The sequence below is a fragment of the Cyprinus carpio genome, chromosome B3, assembly GCF_018340385.1.
Source record: "Cyprinus carpio isolate SPL01 chromosome B3, ASM1834038v1, whole genome shotgun sequence".
NCBI classification, from domain to species: domain Eukaryota; kingdom Metazoa; phylum Chordata; class Actinopteri; order Cypriniformes; family Cyprinidae; genus Cyprinus; species Cyprinus carpio.
In genome coordinates this window covers 27,952,729-27,978,215 of record NC_056599.1, presented here as the reverse complement: position 1 = coordinate 27,978,215, position 25,487 = coordinate 27,952,729, and the positions used below count along the sequence as shown (strand labels likewise).

The window sequence follows — 25,487 nt, the reverse complement described above, 5'->3', positions numbered from 1 at the left end:
ATGACACCCAGGGAGGCGTGGTGACTGTCCCATATTACTGGGCCAAATAATAACAGTTTCAAGGTCCCAGGAATAAATGAAAAGAAGCGTCAGAATACTCCATCTCTGGCATCATTTATTCAAAACCGTAACGTTATGCAGCGCCACGAAATAATTTTTGTTACACGAAGAACCCAACAATAACAACTTTCTTTCAACCAATTCCACTCCTCTCCGTGTCTCTCCAACTCAGTTTAAGCGCCATTTTGGGCCAATTCTGAGCTGTATGCAGATGGCATACGCTCTTTTCTGTGTCCTCCGGTGCTTGCACTGATGTGGCTGTTTGGCTTCAAACACCAAAGCGTAAAAACACGTAAAAAACGTATCCTTGTGGCGCGGTCGGACACAGAAGAGCGTCATCACTCTTTCAGACTTTCCTCGGACGCTTGACGACTGTTGTTTATTGTGGCAGTCTATGCTACAGGCACAAGGATCATCCCTTTTTGCATCCGAAAATAGCTTAAATTGTGTTCGGCAAAGACGAATGAAGCATTTTACGGATTTGTAAGCACATGGGGGTCAGTGATTAATGACCAAAATTTTTCATTTTTGGGATGGAGTGATCCCTGTAAAATTAAAGTTCCCAAATCTATAGAACGATTCACACTCTGAAGTGTCTGTTTTATGTGTGTTGTTTAATTAATTTGTTGGGACGTTTTTTGTGTTGATGGAGAGCTTGTAAATTAGGCCTCATAGAGCTGTGTTATTAAAAAACGAATTTATAAAACCAATCAAAATCCATTACAAACCCACTGGGTCACCCTGGTTACCGTGCGCTGCTGAACATCACGGGACATTGATTAGCAAGGGGTTTCGAAGCTTCACAGAAGCAGTTTTTGAAATGCGTCCACCACGTCTTTAAAGGTGGCTATTGCTAGCATGACAGACCACAAACGCGCATCTCCTGGTCTAGGAGTGTTTGTTTTTAATGTCCAGTTGGTTGTTTTTTCCTTTCCGCACTCTCCAAACAGAGAAACATGATGGCTAGCCTGACTTACATAGGCGTTTTTTGGGCAGACGTTCCCAGCGATGACAGCTGGTCAACGAAACATGATTGAGTATACCATTTTATTTAAACACTACCATTAGGATTCTAAAACAGAGCGGTTCATAAGAAGATGGCTGAGGAGAATTAATCTAGACAATTCGCCATTTTTATTCTGACATAAGGAATCAGTATAACTGGGGCATGATATTGTTTTGTAAAAACTAATGCGCCAACTTCATTAATATTTGTTTTGCTGACTATCAAACGATACCACATGAATATAAATATGAAACATCTGGTAGAAAACGCCATGTTTTTGACAAATAATGAATCTAACATGTGTTTGGTGGCATTACATCTGCAAAGTAAACACCACGGACACATACACTTATTGGGGAATGCAATGACAAGCAGACAACTTCAACAGAAGGAAATTTTACTTCCTAAATTATGACTACCATAAAGGGCAGAACACACCTGTCTGACTTCTCAAATGTCTAGAAGGGTGTATATAAAGAAAAGGTGTAAAAAGTAGTTTAAAGAAAAGTTCAATGGTGTGGCTCGCTGGACGTAGTCTTCGCAGGAAGTACAATCAGCTGTTGTGTGTCCTACCTTTTTTATAGACCGCCAATTTTAAATTGGATCTTTAATCTTTATTCAAACTTTAATCTTTTTGATTTCGCCTCATGAGCCATGACAGATTATGCTTAGGACACAGACACACATGTGCCACTGTCCCTCGTGGTTAGCCATGGATAACCCTTTTGCAAGATGATTGTCAAATATATCCCATAAGTAAATGTTCAGATACATCACAGGCATAATACAATATTGTAAATTGCTAAGAAAACATCATCTCTGAGTACACCAATGATGGAGAGTTCTTGTGGTATAATTTAGAATAAAGGTATCATGTTTCTTGTCTTCGGGTGTTCGGGACGCAGACATAATGTGCGCCCGCACACACCCATCACACACACACACACACGCACACACACACCACACACACACACACACACACCACACACACACACACACACACGGTTCCAGGTGTTCATCTGTTCGTCTTCTTAGGAGACTTTCCGCAAATTTGGCAGTCCAGTCGCAAGCCTGAAAGACAGAGCACAGTCCAGGTTTTGATCTTATTAGATATCTACTCTTTCACTTTGGGTATAGCAGCTCTGCACGGATGATTAGTCTGCTCAAGGTATAGACTATTCACTTTTAACAAGCTCAGAAGGGACACGACTTAGCAAAAATGTTGGACATTGCATGCCTGAATGTGTATGTTTCTAATCAACATTTTAATCCAAAGCCCTTATGCTCAAATAGCTGCCAAATGAAGTTTTGTAACACAAAAGTAATTTAGTACCTATGTAATAAACGTCTTTCACTGTATGTTATTTTTTTAAGGTTAACTAAAACAGTATTTATATTTGTGTAAAATTATACTACCGTCAATTGTTGGGGGGGTCATTAAGATATGTTTTTTGCTTTTAGAAATTAATACTTTTATTCCAGAATTTAAGATGAGTAGCAGTGATAGTAAAGACATTTGTATCTTACAAAATGTAAATGTTGTAAAAAGTTTTTAGTCATTCAATGACTCCTGACAAATGTATTACGTTTCCACAAACAATATTAAGCAGAGGCACAGTTTTTTTCAAGCATTGATCAGAATAATGTTGTTCTTTAGATCATCAATCATCAGAATTAAGAATGATTTGTGAAGAGTCATGTGACACTGAAGCTTGGGTAATTATGGCTGAAGAATTCAGCTTTGGCATCACAGGAATAAATTACATTTTAAAATATATTAAAATAGAAAGCAATATTTCTGATGCAGGCTTGTTGAGCATAAGAGACTTAATTTTGAATCATAGTGTTTGTGTGTGGGTGTGTATTACAATATATATGGCTTGTTGAGCAGATATATATATATATATATAATATAGTTGGACAAGGTATCACTCACCGAGAAAGACGAGGAAGGTACCAAACCACTGCATAGCGCTGATGATGTTCCCAAAACAGCAGCACAGACCCCAGATGGTGAAGAACTTCCGTGTCGTTGTGATGATGGAACAGGTGAGCGGCGGCCCAAAATACACCACAGTCATGAAGATGAAAGTCTAGGTGAATAAAACCCTGGATTATCACCTCGTTCTCACTGAGACGTTGGAGTCTACATGAAAGATATATTATACAAACAACAAACCCACCTGTCCAAGCAGCACTGGTGATACCGAACAGGAGGATATTATAGATGATGCCGGGATAGCGGTCAGCAAATGACAAAAACTCCTCCCACACACCTCCCCTGACCAAAGCACAACTATGCAGAAAGAAAGAGCCAGAGATCATTTTTCTTAGTAGACGGTTTTGTATATTGTTAGAGATTTGAATTTCTCATGTTAGCTGCAGTGAGCACATTCTGCTTTTTTGAACCTCATTTAAAAGTGTTTATTATGCCATAACGAGGTTGGCAAGTAACTTTACTCACATTTGGGCTTGGCAAAGTGTTAATTCTGGACACTGTATTATTTCGCATTTGCATAGTTGAAAGAGAAACTTTACAAAAACTATTCATTATTTCTGATGACTTCAGAGAGCACCACAGGACAGCTCTGGTTTCATAATGAGAGGTTTGGAAGGAAGGAAGTTTGCTGCATGTGTGATGAGATTAAAGATTAAAAGTGAGGAACAGATGCCTTTCAGAGCTGAGGCAGACAGACTGAACAGCTGCTGGAGATCAGCAGGGTTGCTTCTGTCAGGCCTGAAATAATAACAACAGCAACACTAACCATAGAGCCAGAGCTCCCCCTGCTGGAGGAAAATACACTGACAACGATGGAAATACTATTTAAATTAATGCAGGGTATTCAAATGATATCTAAATAATGTATAGATTTACTCTGAAATGGCTTAAAATTATGAATAAGGCAACAGAATACACGACATGAGCACCAAAATGATATTTAAGCTTTCTCATTTTATGCACCAACATGATAAAATCATAATAAACAGCAAAATACTTTTCAAACATCTGGTATTTAGTAAGATTTTTTTTAAACAAGTCTTAGTCACCCCGGCTGATTTTTATATGATCATACAGTTAAATAAATCAGCAATATTGTGAAATATTACAATTTAAAATAACTTGTTTCTATTTTAATATGTAATGTATTCCTGTGATGCAAAGCTGAATTTTCAGCATCATTACTCCAGTCTTCAGCATACACGATCCTCCATCCTAATATGCTAAAATATGCTATGCTAATAATAAATCATCTAAATAATGCTTATTTGGTGCTACACAAAAATTTTTCTTCTTATCATTATTAATGATAAGGAAATTCATGAAAACAGTTGTGCTGCTTAATATATTTATGGAAACTATAATAAATGATTTTTTTTTTTTTTTTTTTAGGATTAGTATTAATACAGAGTTCAAGAGAAAAGCATTTATTTGAAATATATCAACATTTTGTAACATCAATTATAATTTATTTATCAAATATATTTATTGTCAATTTTGATCAGTTTAATGTATTATTGCTAAATAAAACTATTAATTTCATTTTTTTTTTATCTTACTGCCCCAAAACTTTTAAACTGTAGTGTATTTATTATTATAACCGCCACGCAGGAAGTGATTCACAGAAATAAAATTAAGGTTGTTTTTTAAATACTGAGTTTAAAATCAGACACACTGCAATGTGTTAATCAAATATGCAGAAGTCATAAAAAAGCTTTGAATTTTCAAATATATCACCCATACAGAAGAGTTAATAAATATTCAAGTGATAAACATTTATTCTTTTATCTTTAATAACCAGTACTTTCACAAAGAGAGTGCCAGTGTTGCTATAATGTAACAAGTCTTTCTTTTTAATAACTTACTTATTCCTAGGACCAGTGTGGACCACATGTTGATGTTCAGCATCATGTGATTGGCTCCCGTCTGGTACCGTGCCCTCATGTGGTCCTGAGCTACACCTGTCAGCCCATCCAGAGTCAGAGACAGCAGCTATCAAAACACACACGCATCAGATCAGCTTTAACCAGAGAACAAGATATGGTATATAAGGGAAGGAATGGAATTAAGAGAGACCAACCGCAGCATCTCTCCAAAGCCAAATGTGTTATCTGATGTGCTGGAGCCTTTGTTGGGTTTGTAGAGGAAGAGAGCGACCCCGGTGACGATTAGAAACACACACAGATACTTTGCCATGGGATATTTCTTCCTTAGGATTGTGACACCCAGAATCATCACTGTGGAGACAAGGGGACAAAAACACAATGAGAAGACGTGACCAACACCATCAATCTGCAGGCGTTTCTGCTGGGTGTTAAAAAGATGTGCAAGAACAAAGAGAAGAGTGTGCCATATGGCCAACAAACACAAGTCAAAAAATATGGCCATATGGGAATATATGCTCACAGCTAGTCATTGAACATATGAGGCAAGCATACATTTTGTAGTCTAAACAAAAATACATCCTGATGAGATATGAATAAAAACTACACTGACCAAAAAAGGTATTTGAATTTTGTATGGGGGGTGCAAAAAACATTTTTTGGAAATTCACTTTTCTAAAGATTTTTTTATAACGATTAGTAAAGAACTTGTCCCTGCAGTTTGTGTCAACTTTCTTTTTTTTAATTTTTTTTTAAATAAAGGCCATCTAGATATTTTTTATTTATTGTAATAACTCTTTTATTATTTAGTGATACTTAAATGTCAAAAAACACTTAATAAGGGTCCAAAAATGTTGAGCCCACTGTGTAGTCTTTTGTACACTAACATTCAAGCTGGGGTTGGATTTGTTTTGTGTTATTTATATATATATATATATATAATATTAGGGCTGTCAAATGATTAATCACGATTAATCACATCCAAAATAAAAGTTTTGTTTACATAATATATGTATGTGTACAGGGTATATTTATTATGTATATATAAATACACACACATAAATTATATATTTAGAAAATATTTACATGTATATACATTTATATTCTTATATTTTATATTATATATAAATATATTTAATATATAAACATAACATATTCTTCTTAAATATATACATGCAATGTGTGGTGTATTTTATATACACATAATAAATATACACAGTATACACACATATGTTATGTAAACAAAACTTTTATTTTGGATGTGATTAATCATTTGACAGCACTAATATATATATATATATATATATATATATATATATATATATATATATACTATATATATATATATATATATCTTATATATATATATATATATATATTATATATATATTGGTCTCTAATAACTGTTTTTTATCTTAATGTATTTAAAAATTATGAAAAAAGTGATGGCAAAAGCTGAATTTATTTACTCCAGTCTTCAGGGTCACATGATCCTTCAAAAATCATTGTAATATTCCTAATATGGATCTAAAAAAACTTAACTACTTATTTTTGTGAAAACTATGATGCAGCTTTTCTAGATTCTATGATAAATAGAAAAGAAAGAACAGCATTTCATTAAAAAATATATTGTTTGCATGATTATATTTTTTTTTGTCACTAATTGAAATATTTAAAGTATTCATTTCATAAAAAAAAAGCTTGCTGACCTTAAACTTCTGAATGGTGGTGTATGTTCAAATGAAACTGTAAATCCTTAAAATCCCTTTTATTTTAATGTGAACTACAGTAAAACAAGCCCAGCATGTTCCACATTCTTCCCTGTGTTTGTGTGATAAAAACAGATCAAGATACTCACCTGGAATAGGTTTACAGGATTTTCCCAAAACCTAGAAAGAACAAAGACTCATGAGTGTGATGTTGTGAGGAAGAGAATCAGATATTCTCGAGTAGAGATCTGTGCAGACCTGTGTGGGGTAGTTGACATACTGCAGGGCCGAGTTACTGGACACCATGGCACCCAGGTAAGACAGAGAGCACATGCCATACAGCCAGCTTCTCGTGTGGTCCTGCTTTGAGCCCTCAAAAAACTGAATTACTACATACACAAAACAGAGAGCATGCTAAAATTACTTGTAATTTAGATTTTAAACACCTGCAGCAACATTTATGTGCCATAACATGATGCCACCCATTCAATACAACAACGCATGATCTCCACACATGCGATCAGAACATCTGTTTGACTCACAGAGTCTGGCGAAAGCAGCATTGATGATGCACTGGATGAAGACTAGTGTGGTGGCATAACGAAACTTCTCCTTCTTCCCCGCTTGACTGTAGTCTCCTCGCGTGCTGGATGAAACAGAAGACAGAGGCATTGAATTGTGGGATTGAAGGGAACAGCTGTGTGGAACAAGGAGACTTCATATGACTAACAGTAGCTGGGAAAGAAATTGTTGTTTAGAGCAGCGACTAATTTTAGCGCTTGATAAAAAATATTCTTCAGGATGCTGCAAGGTCAACTCATCTGAGGGGGTTCAAAACAGTGTGTAGAGACGAAATGGTTAAAAACATGGCAATATGATCTAGAAAAGAAAGACACTGCTTGTTCATCTGAAACAAATTATCAGATTTCAAAAAGAAAAAGACATTGTGCTGGGTTGTGTTCCTCAGAGACACACAAAGAAAAACTTTCTTAGATTGCTGACATTGTCTTGGCTATAACATCTGTGGCTCAGGTAACTATTCACTTCTAACTTACAAATACAGTATGGGTGCATGATAAATATCGGCCGATAATTAATGTGCATCTCGTCAGTAAAGCCGGTTCTCTAATGAGAGGTGTATTGTGTCATGTTAGTGATTTGGTTGAGAGCAGCTGTTACTACACAGAGCTGTTGTTAACTGACAAGTTGTGCAAATCCACGCTGATAATGAACGATTTACTGATGAGATGCACATTAATTATCGGCCCATATTTATCGTGCACCCCTAATATACAGTATATAAATGGTTTTAATATATATTCCCATTTTGTTCCTGGCACACATTTCAGTTTTAAAAAAAATCATTACTTATTCTGTAGTTTACTCTTAGTTCTTCTAAGTATAACGAATTGTCTCTAGTTCAGTTTTTCTTATACTAACGGAATAGACACCGGTGCATATTTATTAAATTTATACTGCATCATTCTAGATCCTTGTAGTAATATTTTAAATAACCGTACTAGTAAGATTTTCATTTGAACAATAATGCAGCCATTTCTCACATATCACAAAAATATAAAATAAAAACTTAACTAGTAAGATAACAAATGTTACTAGTAGCTAACAACGGGGGTCGACACGGCAGTCTAAATAGTAGTGTTCCTAAATCTGGAATAAATCCTTGTATGAATACGCACTAGTAGCTAATGAATAATTACTAGTAAAATCAGTAAAGGTTCCAGCAACAACTGGAGAACACACTAGTTGAATTATTTGGGGAACTTCTGATTAGTATCTAATAAAGAGTTACTAACCAAACTGAAATACAGACTCCTAGGTAACCTACTAGTAATTACATTTATATTATATTACATTATACTGGTAGATACTAGCTATTTTAAAGCAGTGGTTCTTAATCAGGGGCCAGTAGCATAAACTACTTAGACTAGTCTTAAAAAATGAGTCATCTAATTCGTTTACTTAAACACTGGTCATAACTTTCTAAATCCAGTTACAAAAAAAGGTAGATTGCCCCAATTTAAATAAGAAAAGTAAGACTGACTACCTCCTGACTTGTTTATGCAACTGGCCCCAGGGGGCCCAAATGTCTTGATTTTTTAAAAGTTGGTTAAAGTAAAGATGTAAAAATTACACTGATAATACATTTTTGAGTTTATTTATCTTTAATTACAATAGAAGCACCAAGGGTACATAACGGCTTAGATAGAAGGGGCTTATTTTGCAAATGTTGTTTTGTACAAAGACCCCTCCTGGAGTCGAAAAGCAGGCGTATATGCTGGAGCTGTCAGGCTGCAGGTCTTCATTGTCAGCTCTCAAGGTGAAATAGCTGAAGGAGTCGTTTCCACTCTCTCTAACGTTACTTACAATTGCAACCACATGTGCAGAGAGTAATTTAGTTACACAATAACAACTACGGAGTAATTAAAATGAATTAAAGGTTAACATGAGTAGACAAATAAATGGGGGGAAAAATACAGAAGTGCAATATCTCGTCAAATGAATCTTGAGTCTAGTAGTCTAGTAGTCAATGCACGCTCAAATGCAGTGCTGTCTGGTAACTACTCACATTGTCTCCTGCAGAATCCCATAGTAGAAGTAACACACGAACACTCCGCAGAAACACACGATGAACCGGAGCCGCTCGTTCTGCCAGAGAGACGGTTTGCTCGCTGCCTTCCCGGCGGCCATGCTATCGTCCAGCAGTCTCGGTATGGACACGGACACCGCTCCGCTCCCCGCACCCCGCGCTCCTGCGTCCCGATCCACTCTACCGGCGCTCGGGAGCCCGGAAATGATGACGCGACTCTAGATTTCCCTCTTCTCTGCTCTGATGATGAGGCTCTCCTTCCTCTGATATTACATCTAACGTTATAGTATGAAAGCGACTTACAATCACAACGATGTTACACTTCCGTAACAATGTGTTTATTTGCTTTATGCAATTTACAGATCAGTAACGTTAACGTAAATGTTCCGCGCGCAAGCTTTGTCCAAATAGCCGCATCCTGAAACCGACGTGCGGGTGAATGCAGGTAAACACGCGCCGTTTGTTTCCAGATGTTGCGAGGAAGCCTAATTAACTAATTTTCTGCTCGAGATGCTGAGTTAACGGTCTGTTGTTGACATTTAGTATTTCTGAGGCTGCCTCTAATAAAGGTTTTCATTTGACGCGTCAGATTACACGAGAGGAGAAGGACCTACTCCAGGTACTCTGCTGATATGCCTGTAACTTTATCAGGATCGAAGAGGGGAATAAAATACAGAATGACTCCAGGAACAGGAATCGCGTTGACTTCCCTCCCAGCGCAGGTTTTGGGCTCAGTTTCTGTGCATTACTGACAGTACACGGCTTGAATTTTATTTGGGTAGTAGATTCAAGTCGCTGTAAACAAATCTGTGGGGCCTTTCTTGAAAATAAGCAGTTAGGATTTTTACGTTGCGGTATGTGTATTACTTGGATTGGTCCAAATAAGCAAAAGCTGACGACATGCAGCCAATCACATGGCTGGGATCTTTAAGAGGGCGGGGCATAGAGTTCCTCCGCATGCATCACGTGTACGTCTCATTCATGCAAATTTGAAATCAGAATTCCAATTCCAAGTTACATTTAAATGTACACAGTGTAATATTCATAGAAAGACAGACAGACAGACAGACAGACAGAGAGAGAGAGAGAGATAGATAGATAGATAGATAGATAGATAGATAGATAGATAGATAGATAGATAGATAGATAGATAGATAGATAGATAGATAGATAATTGTGAGACTTATGCTCAAGAATGCATAATTATTAAGCTGATATACAGAACAACAACCACACTCTTATTTCTCTGCACTTCTCATTTATGTCAGCCAAAACTGAGTAACATAAATATACAATATAGAAGACAAAACAGGATTGGTGTACAATAACTGTACTCAAGACAATCAATCTGAGAACAATGTCAAGAAAACAGCACCCTTACAGAACAAGGTAACGAGTCAGAACTTAAAAAAACTGCATGGATGATGCCAAGATTGAGACACAATCCATGCAAATATATGGGATAATAACAGTGCTTTAAATGACAGCAAACAATAATTTGCTGGACGTCTCGTTCTTTATGATATGCACATATTGTACCTGAATGCAGCAAACTTGCTTGTGTTTTTTATGTGAAGTGTTTGTAGAACCAGCCTGTGCTCAAATGAACTGTGGGTAAGATTAGTAGTCAAGTCTGAAGTGAAATTCAGTAAAACATACAGCACACTTATCAAGTGCGTAGCAAAATAAACCCTTAATGGGGTCCCGTCGGTATTCTTATCTTACACTGAATGTAAGCGTCAGCGGCCCACAATGCACGAACACCTCAGAATAAACAAGTAATAACGGCCTCTGCCTTTCCCTCATTACATTATAACTGAAACACAATTTCTCTGGATCAGTGAATCTCACAGAATCTATTAAGAAAATATCCCCATCATATTTAAAATCCAAACGTCTATCTCAGTACCTATTTTATACATACATAAACATTTATTTATTTTTTAACTTTAATACAGTAAGAAAATATGCCCCTTACTTGTCCTACAATTATGACACACACAAAAAAAATATCTTTTGATTTGTGGTGACGGGACATTTTTGACAAGCTTGGTAAGATTATGGATAATAGCTCTTCACTGAACATTTGGAGGCATTCGTTAAACAACTTCAGTTCAGAGCTGTACTTAATGTCTAAATGTATATATTTTGAACTACTAAACAGACATGCTGAGAGTACTCGAAACAGTCCCAGCCTTCAAAAACACTGGCTGATGAGAGACTCTCTGGTCTATTACTGCCACTTTCATGTTGGTTAAAAAAAAGTCCAGCATACAGTAAAGACCTGTGTCTGTAAATACTGAATTAAGAAACAGAGGTTTCTGAACCACAACTCTGTAAAATCATCTCAGAGTGGGTCAGGCTTATAACACACGTCTGATGGACAAAATCTGTTCAGAATGACTCTTCTGACAGAGCTAAAAATATATTCATACACAGATGATATATAGGCATCAGTATTGTTTTATATAAATCATAGAAAATATAGCAATAGGTAAATGCTATAATGTGAAACGAAATGATCACAAGTGCCAAGTAGAGTGTCCTGAGGTCAAAAGGTTGCCAACAAATCACATCGGAGAGAGTCCACCGGAGTTTTAGATGAAGAAAAGTTCTCCATGTTGTTCTTCCATCATGATTTTTCCCCTCTCTGTGCCGATCAAAACGAATCAGATACTGAGTGGATGGCATGAGCAGTTTCTTCTCGCTGAGACGCTTTGATTTCAAAGTTGCTGATGAGATGGAACAACCATCTTTAGTTTTTCTTTTCTCGTCATGAATGTGCTCCATTCACAGAGAGGTGGTGGTAGGGTCTGGGAGGGTGCCGCTCAAATAACCCCCCACAGCATGTCCCGGTGTCTGGCAGGGGGCAGCACTCTGAGCCGAACAGCCAGTGACGGGTGAAACAGACAGGCCACGAAATAACAGGTCCATAGAAGGCAGGAGGGGCTTGAGGAGACTGACAGGACAGAAGGCGGAGCCACCGTGAGGTGTGAAGTTCACCTTGTTAGGGTCAGGACAGGAAGGCTGAAGAGAAGCATTTCCATGACAGGCAAGGCTGAAAATAGGAGATTGATTGCATATTATATATACATACATACTTGTATATATATTAGTATTCAAGTCATAATAGTAAATCTTTTTTTTTTTTTTTTAAATAATGCACAGTATAATACTGCAATTTTTATTAACAATGATTTTTTTTTTATGACATCTGGGGCTAAATGTGCTTAATTGTCATGAAATTGCCCTTCTTAATGTTTGACGGTATTTATCATTCATTCATTCATTAAGTTTTTGAATACTTTTCTTCTTTGCTGATGAAGTCTACCAAGTTTGAAAACATTGACCACACAGTGTGGTAAATATCAGTTTAAGTGAATGGTACAGATACTGTATATGGTAGATACTGCCAAGTTTGAAAACATGCCATTTTTGGAAGTCTGACAACTCTCCCATTTCACCCAGGGCTTGTACTAACCCCTGCTAAACACAGTGAAAACAGCTTATACCACACTGATATACAACCTAGAGAATACAGACAATGAAATGAAAAATATTTTATTTATTTTGTTTTTTGATAAAGGCAAGAAGGGCATTTATAGGACACAGAATGCTAGTAAGTAGAGATTTATTGATCAAATAATTAATTTAATTAAACTAACTGCACAAATTGCTGATTAATTAGATGCACTGAAAACTTAATATTCAGATTAAGAATATTTGCATTCTTTTTTTTTTTTTTTTTTTATGATTAGGATTATACTTGTATTATTTTCTTAACACCATTAATAACACTATATTAATGTTTTAAATTGACATCCCTGTTTAATACATTTAATAGGTCACACCTTAGTTTGGGGACAAATTCTCACTATTGACTATTAACTACTACTTTTGCCTTAATCAGCTCCTAATTTGCTGCTTATTAATAGTTAGTAAGGTAGTTGTTACGTTTAGGTATGGGTTAGGATCAAGGGATCTAAAATATGGTTATGCAGAATAAGGCATTAATATGTGGTTTATAAGTACTCATAAATGGCCAATAAGCTAGTAATATGCATTCTAATAAGCAGTTAGTTAGTAGAGAGAATTGGTCTCTAAACTAAAAAGTTAGTTTTTTTTTTTTGTTTATTTTCTGTCTAATACATTGGGTTTTTTTTTTTTGTGATATTATTTGGTGTCCTCATAAGAAAGAAGTCTCTCACAGCCCTCTGGAGGTTCTCTCTGAAAGACGTACGTCTTGTTGGGACGAGGAGAAGATGATGGTGGCTCAGAAATACATAGAGGAGGGGAGGAAGGCGGACAGAGCGGCCCACACACAACCATATCTATACACAACACACACACACACACAGATAAAGACAGTCATCAGACAAATATATATTACACAAGTAACAGTTTCACACAGAACTTCCTGTCATGTGTTGATAAAATATGAATGACGTCCCTAAGAGCAAGTTCAGTTTGTGCTGTTTTTTCAATTGTTAGACCCTGAGCACATCCATCTTTGGCCGTCTTGTCTCAATTTGACATGGAACATGAAATATAGACTTTATAAAGTCTGTTTCTATATTTATACATATACTGACCGGCGTCTGTGATGGTGCAGGGAGAGTGTGAGGGGGACAGCTGGGCAGGAGAAGGGTCGCTCTGTGAAGCGCTGCTGTACCTCTGAGCTGGGACGGGGGCTCTGTGACCATCTGGCACCTCAAGAATCTAAACACACACAACAAAAAAAAAAAAATTTAAAAAAAATCACACGGGTTTCAGATGGTTCTGTACCTAAAACAGTAGATCAGAAACATACATACAAACAAATACACACTGACTTTGTGCTGTTCTTTTGTTGTTTCAGATACAAAGACTCCCTCCAGCTCCAGATTTAGTCCTTCAACACTGCGTCTCAGTCTGGGGGCCAATCGGCTCAGTGGAATAAGAGGCATTGTCTGCACACACACACACACACACACACAGACCATCAATGAATCAATGATGAACTGACTTTAACTGAAACCTAACCTTTTGCATTATCAACACACTGTTTTCCTGTTTATTACTGTAAAGCTGCTTGGACACAATCTGTATTATAAAAAGCGCTATTATATAATAAAGGTGACTTGACTATCAGAGAGACATATAAACCAATATGTGTACAAGTACAAGCTGAAAGGGAAAAAAAGTGTGTGTACGTATGGCAGTTGAATGTAACCTGAACACATACGATTGTCCTGCATGTGTGTAATATAATAAGCATGCATAGCATACAATGCACATAGATTTATGCATACTGTCACCTCTAAATATACTACTGTACAAAGAGAGCCACTGCCACATAACCAGCTTTATGTGTGCGTGGCTGTAGCTCACTGACACCATCTAAGTAAAGCTGCTCTGTTTTTAAATCTCTGTTGCTAGTGAGATGTGGGCCAATCTGAGAGGCTTATCTCATAATGACTGATCATAAACAAGCACAGCCTTTCTAAATGCCCCCCACCTTTCTGTTGATGTCCCTGAGTGTCACTACTGTAAACTAACAAGCTGGTCATAAATACACTGATACGTTGTTTAGAATTGTGGTTTGTGTATACATTCTTGTTTACCTGTGTACTTCCAGGCGTGCGTGTTTGGCTGTTGTGAACGTGTTGGTGTGTGTGGTCACAGTCCATGGCAGGAGGTGCATGTCTGGAGCGTTTCTGTAAGGACTGGCGAAGCTTAGCAACCTGAAGGAGAGAAATATGAGAGTTATAGTATCAGATGTAAACTTACAAGGTGCAGAGAAGAGGTGAAACCTAACTGCAATGCCCTTTGTGCTTTTGTTGATTAAATGCAATAAAGGTTATACTTTGTGTTGAGTATTATATTTTTATATGTTTATATGATTGAGCTTTGTTATGACATAGGGTGGCCCGGACTGATCTGAATAATGGGTCTAAATAATAATGGTTTATTAATTGATTGCTCTCAGGAAGTTTATATTATTTATGGCAGCAATGGTGGGTGATATGACCAATATTTCTTAAGTAATTTAAATAATTTGTATCACATAATGGTACACTACTGTTCAAATGTTTGAGTTTTTCTGTAATTAAAAATGTACATTTTTTTTTTCCAGAAAAGACACATTAAAGGTAGGGTAGGCGATTTTGGAAAAGCTAGCAATAGCAAGCTAGCTTTGAAAGCATAAGATCCCACCCTCACTCCAAATCACTCTCCAAAGCCACGCCTCCTCCAAAACACATGAACACTCACAGGCAGACCAGAGACTAACCACCCAATGAAACGCTGTCAGATAACCTCATGTCTCATTCACTGGTTAGAAAACATACAATACAAAGTGCATGATATTACAATAATAGTGCCTTCCATTCTCGGTCTGTCTGCAATAGCGTAATGAATTACACTGATGACGTATAATGTCTGTGCACAGAGGTATGCAAATGTAATGTTTGAACCGAATAGTCTAATTGGTCAAACAGTTTATTGTCCTACGCCTTCCACAGAAGACATAAAAATATATAATTACACATAAATACATTTAGGCGACTTATGTTAGTGATTGGTATTGAGATGTGAAGAGACTTTCATCCAGCCTAACAAAGAATGTCTATTTGAACCAATTCACCTACCCTGTGTTTAAATTGATCAATAGTGACAGTAAAGACATTTCTAAGGTTACAAAAGATCTCTATTTCAAATAAATGCTGTTCTTCTGAATTTTGTTTTCATCAGATAATCCTGAAAATCATGGTTCCCACAAAAATATTAATCAGCACAACTGTTTTCAACATTGATAAGAAATGTTTCTAGAGCACCAAAAAAAAAATCATAATAGACTGATTTCTGAAGGATCATGTGACGCTGAAGACTGGAGTAATGATGCTGAAAATTCAGCTTTTCATCACAGGAATAAATTGCATTTCAAAATATATTACAATAGAAAACAGTTATTTTATATAAAGAGCAAAATATGCAGCCTTGGTGAGCATAAGAGACTTCTTTCAAAAGACGTTACAAAAATCTTACCAACCCCAAACTTTTCTGAAGGGTAGTGTGTTTAATAAAGCAAACAACATTTTCAAGTTAACATCAATTACTTACCTCTCTCAGGTGTTCAGCGCTACCCCATGATGCCGAGCGCTTATGACCACCACCCCCTCTCCGCCCCCGTGTCTCCTCTATCCAGGAACTGGGAGTCTAAGAGAAGAAAGAAAACAAGCTTACATTTGACGTTATTTTAAAGTTACTAATTTACAAAAGCTCACACCCACAATGGTTTCTCAGCGAGACATCAAAGCATCATTTCATTCAGGATAATCAAAACTGAACCTCCCCTCACTGAATACCAACTCTCTCAAACACCCTCAGACTTTACATAAACTAATCCAGCCCTTTCCACCGAACACAAGACGGCCAAAAACACACCCTCCCTTAAATGCTGCTCTTTCATGCACCAGTTTGAGATAAAGCATCCGTTCCTGAGAGCGGTGTTGACATGTTTTTCTGTATGTCACAAATGGAACTGAAAGCTGCTTCCGCGCCTCACTAAACGTATTTGAATATGGGACAGAAAATGTGACACACCTGCAACACACAGACACGCCCAAACACACACAGCTGTGCATGACGTGCACGACAGAAACCACAGACTCCGCTGCACCACATTTCAAAGATGTAGAGGGAAAAACACCAACGTGTTTGTCCTCAAGTGCACTCACACAGACAGACACCAGCATACCGTCATGATACCCCCGTCCTACGGTCCCAGGCCTCTGAGAAGAAGTGGGAGCCCAGCTAGTGCACACTATATCGCCGAACACCAAACGATTATTTTCCAAGTGACCCAATCACTGAGCTCCATCTCAGAGCTTATCGTAACCCAAAAAGTGTCCTCCTCCTGTGTCTCCGTCCCTCTCTTCCGGTCCCTGCCAGAGGTCACGAATATTTTATGCGGTTGGGATGCTAATGCAACAAAATATTAAAACATGTCATCACCCCCGGCCCCTCAAGATCAGGACTAACCGTGTCTGCTTAGTGGCTGGGGGTTTCACATGGCCCAGTGGGGGCAGGGTTGCTGGTTGATTTAAATATAAATTCGGCCCTTATTCCTTTCTGCCTGGACACCCGTCTGCCCGCCCGCCCACATCAGGCTGCCGTGGGATTAGGCCTATAAACAGACATTGAGTTTGAGGGTCTGTATGCGCAGCACGCTAGATGCTGGCTAATGTTTCAGAAGTCCCCTTCTGCACTCAAGTGGACCGGACGGGCGTTCAGATGATGGGGGTTGGGCAGGCTGTCTTGAGACTGTACAATTGTTAACTGTTGAATGTCCACTAAAAAGTGGGTTGCATTTGTTCATCAAGAAAGAAATGCATGCTGTAACGTGAATATATGAAAGCAGGGGTGTGAGTGGGGGTTTTGCTTGTGCATTGTATGTATGTGTGTGTGTGGCAGGGGTTGAGGGGGACGGTCACTATGAAGGTCATGTTAAACAAAACCTTTTTTTGGCTGACCGGTTATCAGTGAAAGCATAGCAGATCACCTGCTGAGAGACACCGCCAAACTGGATGTAGCATCTATGAACAGACACACAAACCACTGCTCTCTCAAATCAGCATCATGTCCAGTCTAATAAATAAAACTACAACTTTCAATAAAATGAGTTGTAGGGCGGTTTCCCAGGGCATTGCCAAGCAGATTCAAAAACAAACTTCTACATGAGTTTCAATGGTGCAATTCACAGCAGCAACAAAGAGAGAATTTCTTTCACATGTAATCAAATGAAATAGTCTTTATGCTCATTAAGGCTGAATTTCCAGTGTTTTATTAAAAATACAATAAAACAGTAATATTGTAAAATATTCTTACAATTTAAAATATCTCTTTTTCTATTTGAATATATAACATATTTTAAATTTTGCAGTTTATTCCTGTGATGGCAAAGCTGAAGTTTCAGCATCATTACTCCAGTCTTCAGCATCACATTGATCATTCAGAAATCACTCTGTTGCAAGCAGTTGTGCTGCTTAATATATTTGTTGAAACGGTGAAATAAAAAAAATAAAAAATAAAAAAAAGATTTAATTGAAATCAAAATCTTTTGTAACACTATCTTTCACTCTTGATCAATTTAATACACCAATGTTAAACAAAGGTTTTAATTTCTTGCAGAAAATCTTGCGAACCCCAAACCTTTGCACAGTACATCCAAATGAATCAGAATCAAACTGTAACCAAAGAAAAACAAAACGGAATCAAAAGCTTGTGAATCTGAATTAAATTAAGATGGATGGCTAGGATTGGAATTGCTCAGATACCCTTTTCTAAAAGTCTATGGAACTTTTGCCCTTTTTAATAATCCGTACTCACTGAGATATCCTCACGTCTGATTGCTAAGAAACAATAATAGCACACAAACACTCATAAATAAGCAGCATTGCACAAACAGTTAGATGAATGTTTCTTACTGAATCAAATTATGTGAACAGTGCAAAACCTTTACCAAACCAAGATGCTAAATCAAAACAAACAGCCCCAGCAGAGAGACTTTCACCCTTTGTGTTTGACTGAATACAGCAAACCCCAGCAGGCATGTCGGAGCAGTGCTCCAGGAACCCATATGGAACCCATTTGGAAAAAAACAATATGGCTGCCGCTCCAGGCTGAGTTTCCCTAAACTCCTTCCATTACCAGCCAAACTCTTTCTCTCCCCAAAGCCAAGATCTTTCATTAGCAACCGCTTGACTTCAGCTTTCTAAAACAAACACTATGTCCCCTGGCCATTTAAGAAATATACTTTGCAAACAACACAAGTGTTAAAACAGCTGTGCATAATTCTATATGTGTATCATATAAGGCGAGTAAAAACCAATGGTTTGTTTTATTCCCCACTGAGTAGTAAAGTCTCCACTCCACATGGTCAGACAGGATCTCCTTTGTTTGCTATTAATATCACAGACTGTGTTAAAGGAATAGTTCACCCAAAAATGAAAATTTGAGTGGGAAGGATCACACCTGTGTGGCCTTGTCATTGACACAGGTAACCGGGTGACACTCTGCTTCTCTAGGCCAGTTGCCCTGAAGGTACGGTCCCACCAGAGTGTCCAGAGACAATGTGCGTCGCAAGGTTGGCTTCGGCGGGCGCCCCTTCGACTTGTACTCGGCTAGAAAGAGAGGGTAGGGAAAACAGAGAGAGAGAAGGAAACTGTGAGATGTTTTTAAAATAATAAATGAAATTCAACAATAAAAAGACACATAGCGTGGAAAACTATCCTGTTTAGAATGTATGCAATAAGCTAGAAGAAGTGAAACTTCTCCTTTTTGATTAATTTGATTGCACTGACAAAAAGGTACAACCTTTTAATAAGGAACTGAATTACAAAAGGCAGTTTTATTTCCTATATGAATACTGGATGCCCCTCACATGCATTAACATACTACTGTCTGAAATGTATGCAGTAAAGCTGATTTTCACTTACTATTTTTTATAGAAAACGAAGCAGTGTATATTGAATATAGCATAGTATTCAGAAAAGAATAAAGTAGTATTCCACTGTAATCACAACCAACAACATTATTTATAATTTGATCTGTTTTTAAATGCATATATACTTCTAATTTTAAATTATTTTTTGGCATTACATAACTTTTTCTGTATTACAGTACTGAGAATCAGGTGGGAAATGTGCTTAATTTGCATGAAAGTAACAGCTTTAAAACAGCCCGAAAACAGTGTGATGAATGAGATGGAAGTAAACACCATAGACTTCTCATTGTTACTTCAGTTGATTAAACTGAAAACAGATAAACTGAATTAACAAAGCCTAAATTACTGAAGTCAGCCATAAAGAAGGAGAACGAGACCGGCGTCCCATGAGCATATGCACTAATCACTGTGCCACAGCTCTGCCATTAAAATGTGTTTCTGATGATGTTTATGTATAATAATCTTTTCAATTTATTCCGTGAGCTGGCACTTTCAGACACTTGTAAATCACCCTGAAACACATTCCATGCATGAAAGACCCGTTATAAATAGACGCTGTTGTCGTAACGGATGCTGAACATCCTGGTGCTTCATCAAGGCACTGCAGACAAGCTAGTTATCAGGCTCTTGCCCAAAATACTCCAGAGGATCATTTTCACATGTACACAAGATGGTTTTCTTTCTTCTGTGCACTGATCATGTCATAGGAACTAATAATGGTACACCTGATCTCTGACCTTGTCAGGTGCTTCCTGGATCCACTCACCTCCTCCCAGCCCCTGGGGTCTTTTCTGTGACTTTGGGACACTTTTGATGGTGGAAGTTTACTGGTGGGCGTTAAACAAGGCACACTTGTGTAGTACGGAGACTATTTTGTCACTGAGTTTGAGGGTGTGGTATAGAGCAGGTTGGGTGACTATGTGTATGAGATTGTGACACTGTAAGGGTTGAGGTGTATGTATGGTTTGTCTGATAAGGTGCAAGAATGTATGTGTAAAGGAATCCCACAAACAACAAATCCAGGTCACATTTAATATACACTATATATATATATTAGTGCTATCATTCACATCCAAAATAAAAGTTTTTGTTTTCATAATATGTGTGTGTACTGTGTATATTTATTATGTATATATAAATACACACACATACAGTATATATTTTGAAAATATTTCCATGTATATATTTATATTCATATAATTGATATTGTATACAAATATTTTAAATGTAGAAACATAACATTTTTCTTAAATTTATACATGCATGTGTGTGTGTATTTATTATATATACACATAACAATTATACACAGTACACACACATATTATGCAAACAAAAACTTTTATTTTGGATGCGTTTAATTGCGATTAATCGTTTGACAGCACTAATATATATATATATATATATATATTTTTTTTTATATATTAATTATTAATTTCAAATCAACAAAGTAAACCATACAAAAATACTATATGTAATGTACAAATACTTACATTTTTTTGGCATTAAATTGCAATTTTTTGCATTATGGTAGAATGAGAAGGAGGGTGAAACGTACTTCAAAAAAAAAAAAAAAAGTCTAGATTTGCCCAAAAAACAAGTTTTGTTTTCTTTATGCAAAAGGAATTTGGGTTTAAACGTGACCTGGACATGTTCTTGACAGGTTTGATGAGATCATCTGTGTGTTTTTTCTCCAACAGCTCATGAATGAAAACTGCCAATGAGCAATGCATAGTTCAAAATCATATCCTCCTTCTACATAGTGGGCAGGATATAAAAATACACAAACTGGCATACGGACTAAAGTTACACACAGCCAAACATGTTAACACTATGAACTAAACCTCTGGCCACCGCTTGTGCTCCCTTCTGTTCCCACAGAATATAAACACATGCCATGACATTGTGCCAAATTCAATGATGGCCAGAGAAGCCTAAGCTCATGTATTTTTCTTTCAATAAACAGATTACTCATGATCAGACCAGGAAAAATAAACATGATAACTTTTTCAGCACTGATTTAAAGCTGAGAATACTATACTCATATTGGTAGCTGAACATGCGAGATGTGAGGAGGGATGTGTAAAATGTCTTGAATGACTGGTGTTTCAGTTCTGTGCAAATTTGTGGAGATTTCTGCCTCGTTTTGTGTGGGTTGCACACTTGACTTACTGAGCAAGAACACAAATGCTAAAGAGACCAGAGGGATTTGCTGTTTACTGCCTTGGTAATTCACATTAAAAAAAAAGTTATTTTAGTCATTCTATCTCTGTTTGTAGACTGCCTGGTGGAAGAGCTGCTCTTCTCCAGCAGCCTTGTGAAGATCTTGTTGCTCTCAAAGACCCTTTGTGATTCGCACATTGTCCTAAAACTAAAGACAGGACTTTTCAAAGTATTCTCACCTAGTTGAGGAAATCTGACAATATGCTGATGTAAAATACCTGAGACAGCCTGACACCTATGAAAAATGTCTCACTAAGACCAACGTTTACTAAAACACGGACCTATTGTTCAATCTACACTAGAAAAAGTTAATAAGTGTTTGTTAAAAGAAAATACAACTTCAGTTTTTCTACTTCACGATTTCATGTTTATTCTGTGTGTTACTTGCTGTTTCTCTGTAATTCTTTATTAAATTTATGAAGTGAAAACTGTTTGTAAACCAATTTATTTTTTTTATTTTTTAGTGTAGCTTTCATGCCATTCATTATAAAACAAGAGTTTACAATGTCCATATATCTACTCCTGGTATCATATTAAAATTTATTAAATAATTCAAATAAGTAAGTACACAACTCAACTGTCAATCAATAACGATCAAACTAAAGGATCTGAAACATAATAATAATAATGTATGCAACTGCACTAATATTTTACAATACACCTGCTATTATCGACTAAGCTTTTCTCAATTTTACACCAAATTTAACAGTGGATCCCTGCTTCGTTTTCTCTACCCACCAAAGGGGCCTGAAAAAGGTTGAAGCCCCCGACATCCGATACTAAACCTGCAATTAAAATAGTTCTGTATAGTAAAATGCTCGAGCAACACAAAACAATGCAAGAACTGTTTCCAAAGTTGACATCTTGGTGTATAACAGCAGGTTGTGATCTGTTTTTCCTGATGCTGCCTGTAGATATTTATGATGAAGCACAACAGCACTGTACACACACTGTTTATGTGCTGAACATGCCAAAACAGTGATGAGAGTTGATAAAATACCGCAGACAAACAGTAACATCTGAAAAAAAGTGACTTGATAGGACAGACCAGCTATGTTTATTCAATCCCATGCCATGCTTTGTAACCATCATGGCCACAAAACATGTAGGGAATAAGGTGGGGGTCGTTCAGTGCCCTGAGAAAATCTCTGTTGCACCGAAGCCATGAAAAGGAGCAGCTGAACTAGAGGACTTCTGCAGGTTATCTATTCACATTATTAATATTATCATCATGATACGCATCAAAGGAGAGGGTTAGAATTCTAAGCGGAGTTAGAATGGATAGAAGACTTGGGCATATCAGTAAATGAACCCCGTGGCAGTGTAAAGTGCTTTGGCGTGTTTCTTGCGGGTTTTACCTGCTTTGGCGTCTTTGCAGCGCGGCGCTGCTCGGTTCTGGAGCTGAAACGGGACCGTGGCTCGGACGGGCTGCAGTCCTTGATTACCCACCCGGGCCACCCCACTCCGACACGACATTCCCACAGTCGCTTTGTGCTTTCAAACGTCTTTAAAAAGTCCACCAAGCTCGCAAACTCCAGCGTTTACCTAGAGCTGATACCCCTGCAAAGGTTTTCGTCCAACTCAGCCGTCAAAAATAAAAGTTTGTATGCAAATATTTTGATTTAGCACACTCGCTAGCTAGTCAGCTACTTTCTTTTGTGATGATAGTTTAGTTTTCCGTAATTACGTTTTTTTTCTGTGTGAAAAAGCATATAAACTTTTATGCACCGTCCTAAACGGTTTATTCCACTTAGCCTAGTAAACTTGTAGTTGAGGAGCAGAACTACATTGTATGGGCTGCTGCCAATTCTTCAAGTGCACAATCTGACAACAGACAACCTACACACTCGTGTCGGATTCAGAGCGCTGCACAGCGTCTAAACACATGTTTCCACTCTGATTGGCTGCGAGAAAATACTACTCACACCCCATTGGTCGATGGCAGCATCGATCTATTAGGGGTGGGTCTCAAAGGCGACTGTCCCCGCCCACTTCATTAAAATTCATACTTTCCACAGAGTTCTTCCATCAGCAGCGCAATGCGTGATAGGTTAACAGGTCTCCTAACTGAAAGAACATGGGGTTGTTGAGACACAACTGGAGCTTAATATTAGGCTACAATTTAACTTTAGTTAATTTAAAAAAGAAAAAGTGTTTTAACGAATATGCTTTTTGATGGGATATTTAATGTGCCAAGCGTAGTTAAAGTGAATGTAAATATGATAGAAAATAAGACGTCTACCAATATAGTTATTTTTTTCCTTGAGTGGCTGATGGACAGATATAGGATTTACCCATATGCTGACTCTCAAACACATTTGTACACTCCTAAACTTCCCTCCCCCTATCAGTATGTTTTTTTTTTTAATAGCTGAAGTTTTATACGTGTTCCCTCTTATCTTTGATATTGCTTGAGGAAAACTTTGAAACATGTATGGCACTTATGCATGTATTCAGACAAACAGGTGGACGCTATTTCTGACCAAGCCTACTTCTGTGCCACCAAAATTACAAGATAGCCGTTAGGTGATACACAGTACTGTAGTGCATTCCTTAAATGCATATTAATATGTACCCATGCAAGTATATACTTGATATATATGCACAAGAAGTGCGGGTGTTGACCACAAAGTGCCAGATAACATGTTTCTTTGAAGTCAATATGAGTTGGCTTTTTGCAACCTGTGTTATTTCCATAATATTCTGAGTGAAACGGGATATTCAGTAAGAAAATGTAGTGCAGGGGTTAATTTTATCCATCAGAAACTGATTGCTGATGTTTATTATGATTAAAACAGAAAATCTCTTACACTGCTTGTACTACCATATTTGTATTATCATATGCCTATATTGCTTCATTTATTACTACACATCACATTTCTTCTTTCTGTAGAAAACATGGCTAAAACTCTGTATCTAGCATAAGCCAATTCTAAGTAGATTTTTCTGTTTGATCATTTCCTGCAAAGCAAAGCCATTACAGGCAATATCCACTAGATGTCGAGTTGTCCCAGGAAGTGCTGCTATTGTTATGACTGCTGTTTGCCCTGAAGCATCTGGGAAAAGAATGTGAGATTTATATGCTTTGAAATATTCATACAAACAAGTCTGAGTTGACATTACAAAATAATCATTTATTACAATTCAAAACTGCAGAGCACTGCCACCGCATAACAAAATATACAATTATGTAACTGAGCAAACAAGAAATGAAGCAACACCAATAAGAGAAATATGACAAAAGATTTGAGTTTAGCTGACAACACTTGCAGTTACTTCCAGTCACATCATATAACTGTCAAAGGAGCAAGTACATCAAGTCAGCAGAGGCAAATACAGCCTGAATATAGTGCATTTCACATGCAGACACAGGCAACAGCTTTTGTCCACTTCCCTCCCTGGTCTCTCACTTTCATTCCCTTGTATCTTTTGCTAATTAGCATATGAATAAGGCAATACATCTAAATCAGAGATTTGACTGTGGGTAACATGACCAGATGTGCTACTCTGTATGTT

At 37.3% G+C, this 25,487-nt stretch overlaps 1 protein-coding gene and 1 pseudogene across 1 annotated transcript; both read right to left on the bottom strand.

The window, feature by feature from the left end:
* Positions 1–5,087: 5,087 nt before the first annotated feature.
* Positions 5,088–9,971, bottom strand: LOC122136806 (solute carrier family 35 member B1-like). Its single transcript, XM_042721399.1, has 5 exons — positions 9,245–9,971; positions 7,200–7,303; positions 6,916–7,046; positions 6,807–6,837; positions 5,088–5,302 (listed from the first exon to the last, which is right to left on the bottom strand). Exons 1-5 carry the CDS (start codon positions 9,364–9,366, stop codon positions 5,088–5,090), a joined length of 603 nt encoding a protein of 200 aa, XP_042577333.1. The 5' UTR covers positions 9,367–9,971.
* A 535-nt stretch (positions 9,972–10,506) lies between these two features.
* On the bottom strand, positions 10,507–23,948 carry LOC109062342 (annotated as a pseudogene).
* Between the last annotated feature and the right edge of the window lie 1,539 nt (positions 23,949–25,487).

What these genes read in the sequence shown, in the direction of transcription:
- LOC122136806 (XM_042721399.1), bottom strand. Translation starts at nt 9,366, where the DNA reads ATGGCCGCCGGGAAGGCAGCGAGCAAACCGTCTCTCTGGCAGAACGAG. An exon ending in GGGATTCTGCAGGAGACAAT is followed by an intron (nt 7,304 to 9,244) that starts GTGAGTAGTTAC and finishes TGTTTCATCCAG; the next exon opens with CACGCGAGGAGACTACAGTC. An exon ending in TGCTGCTTTCGCCAGACTCT is followed by an intron (nt 7,047 to 7,199) that starts GTGAGTCAAACA and finishes TTGTGTATGTAG; the next exon opens with TAATTCAGTTTTTTGAGGGC.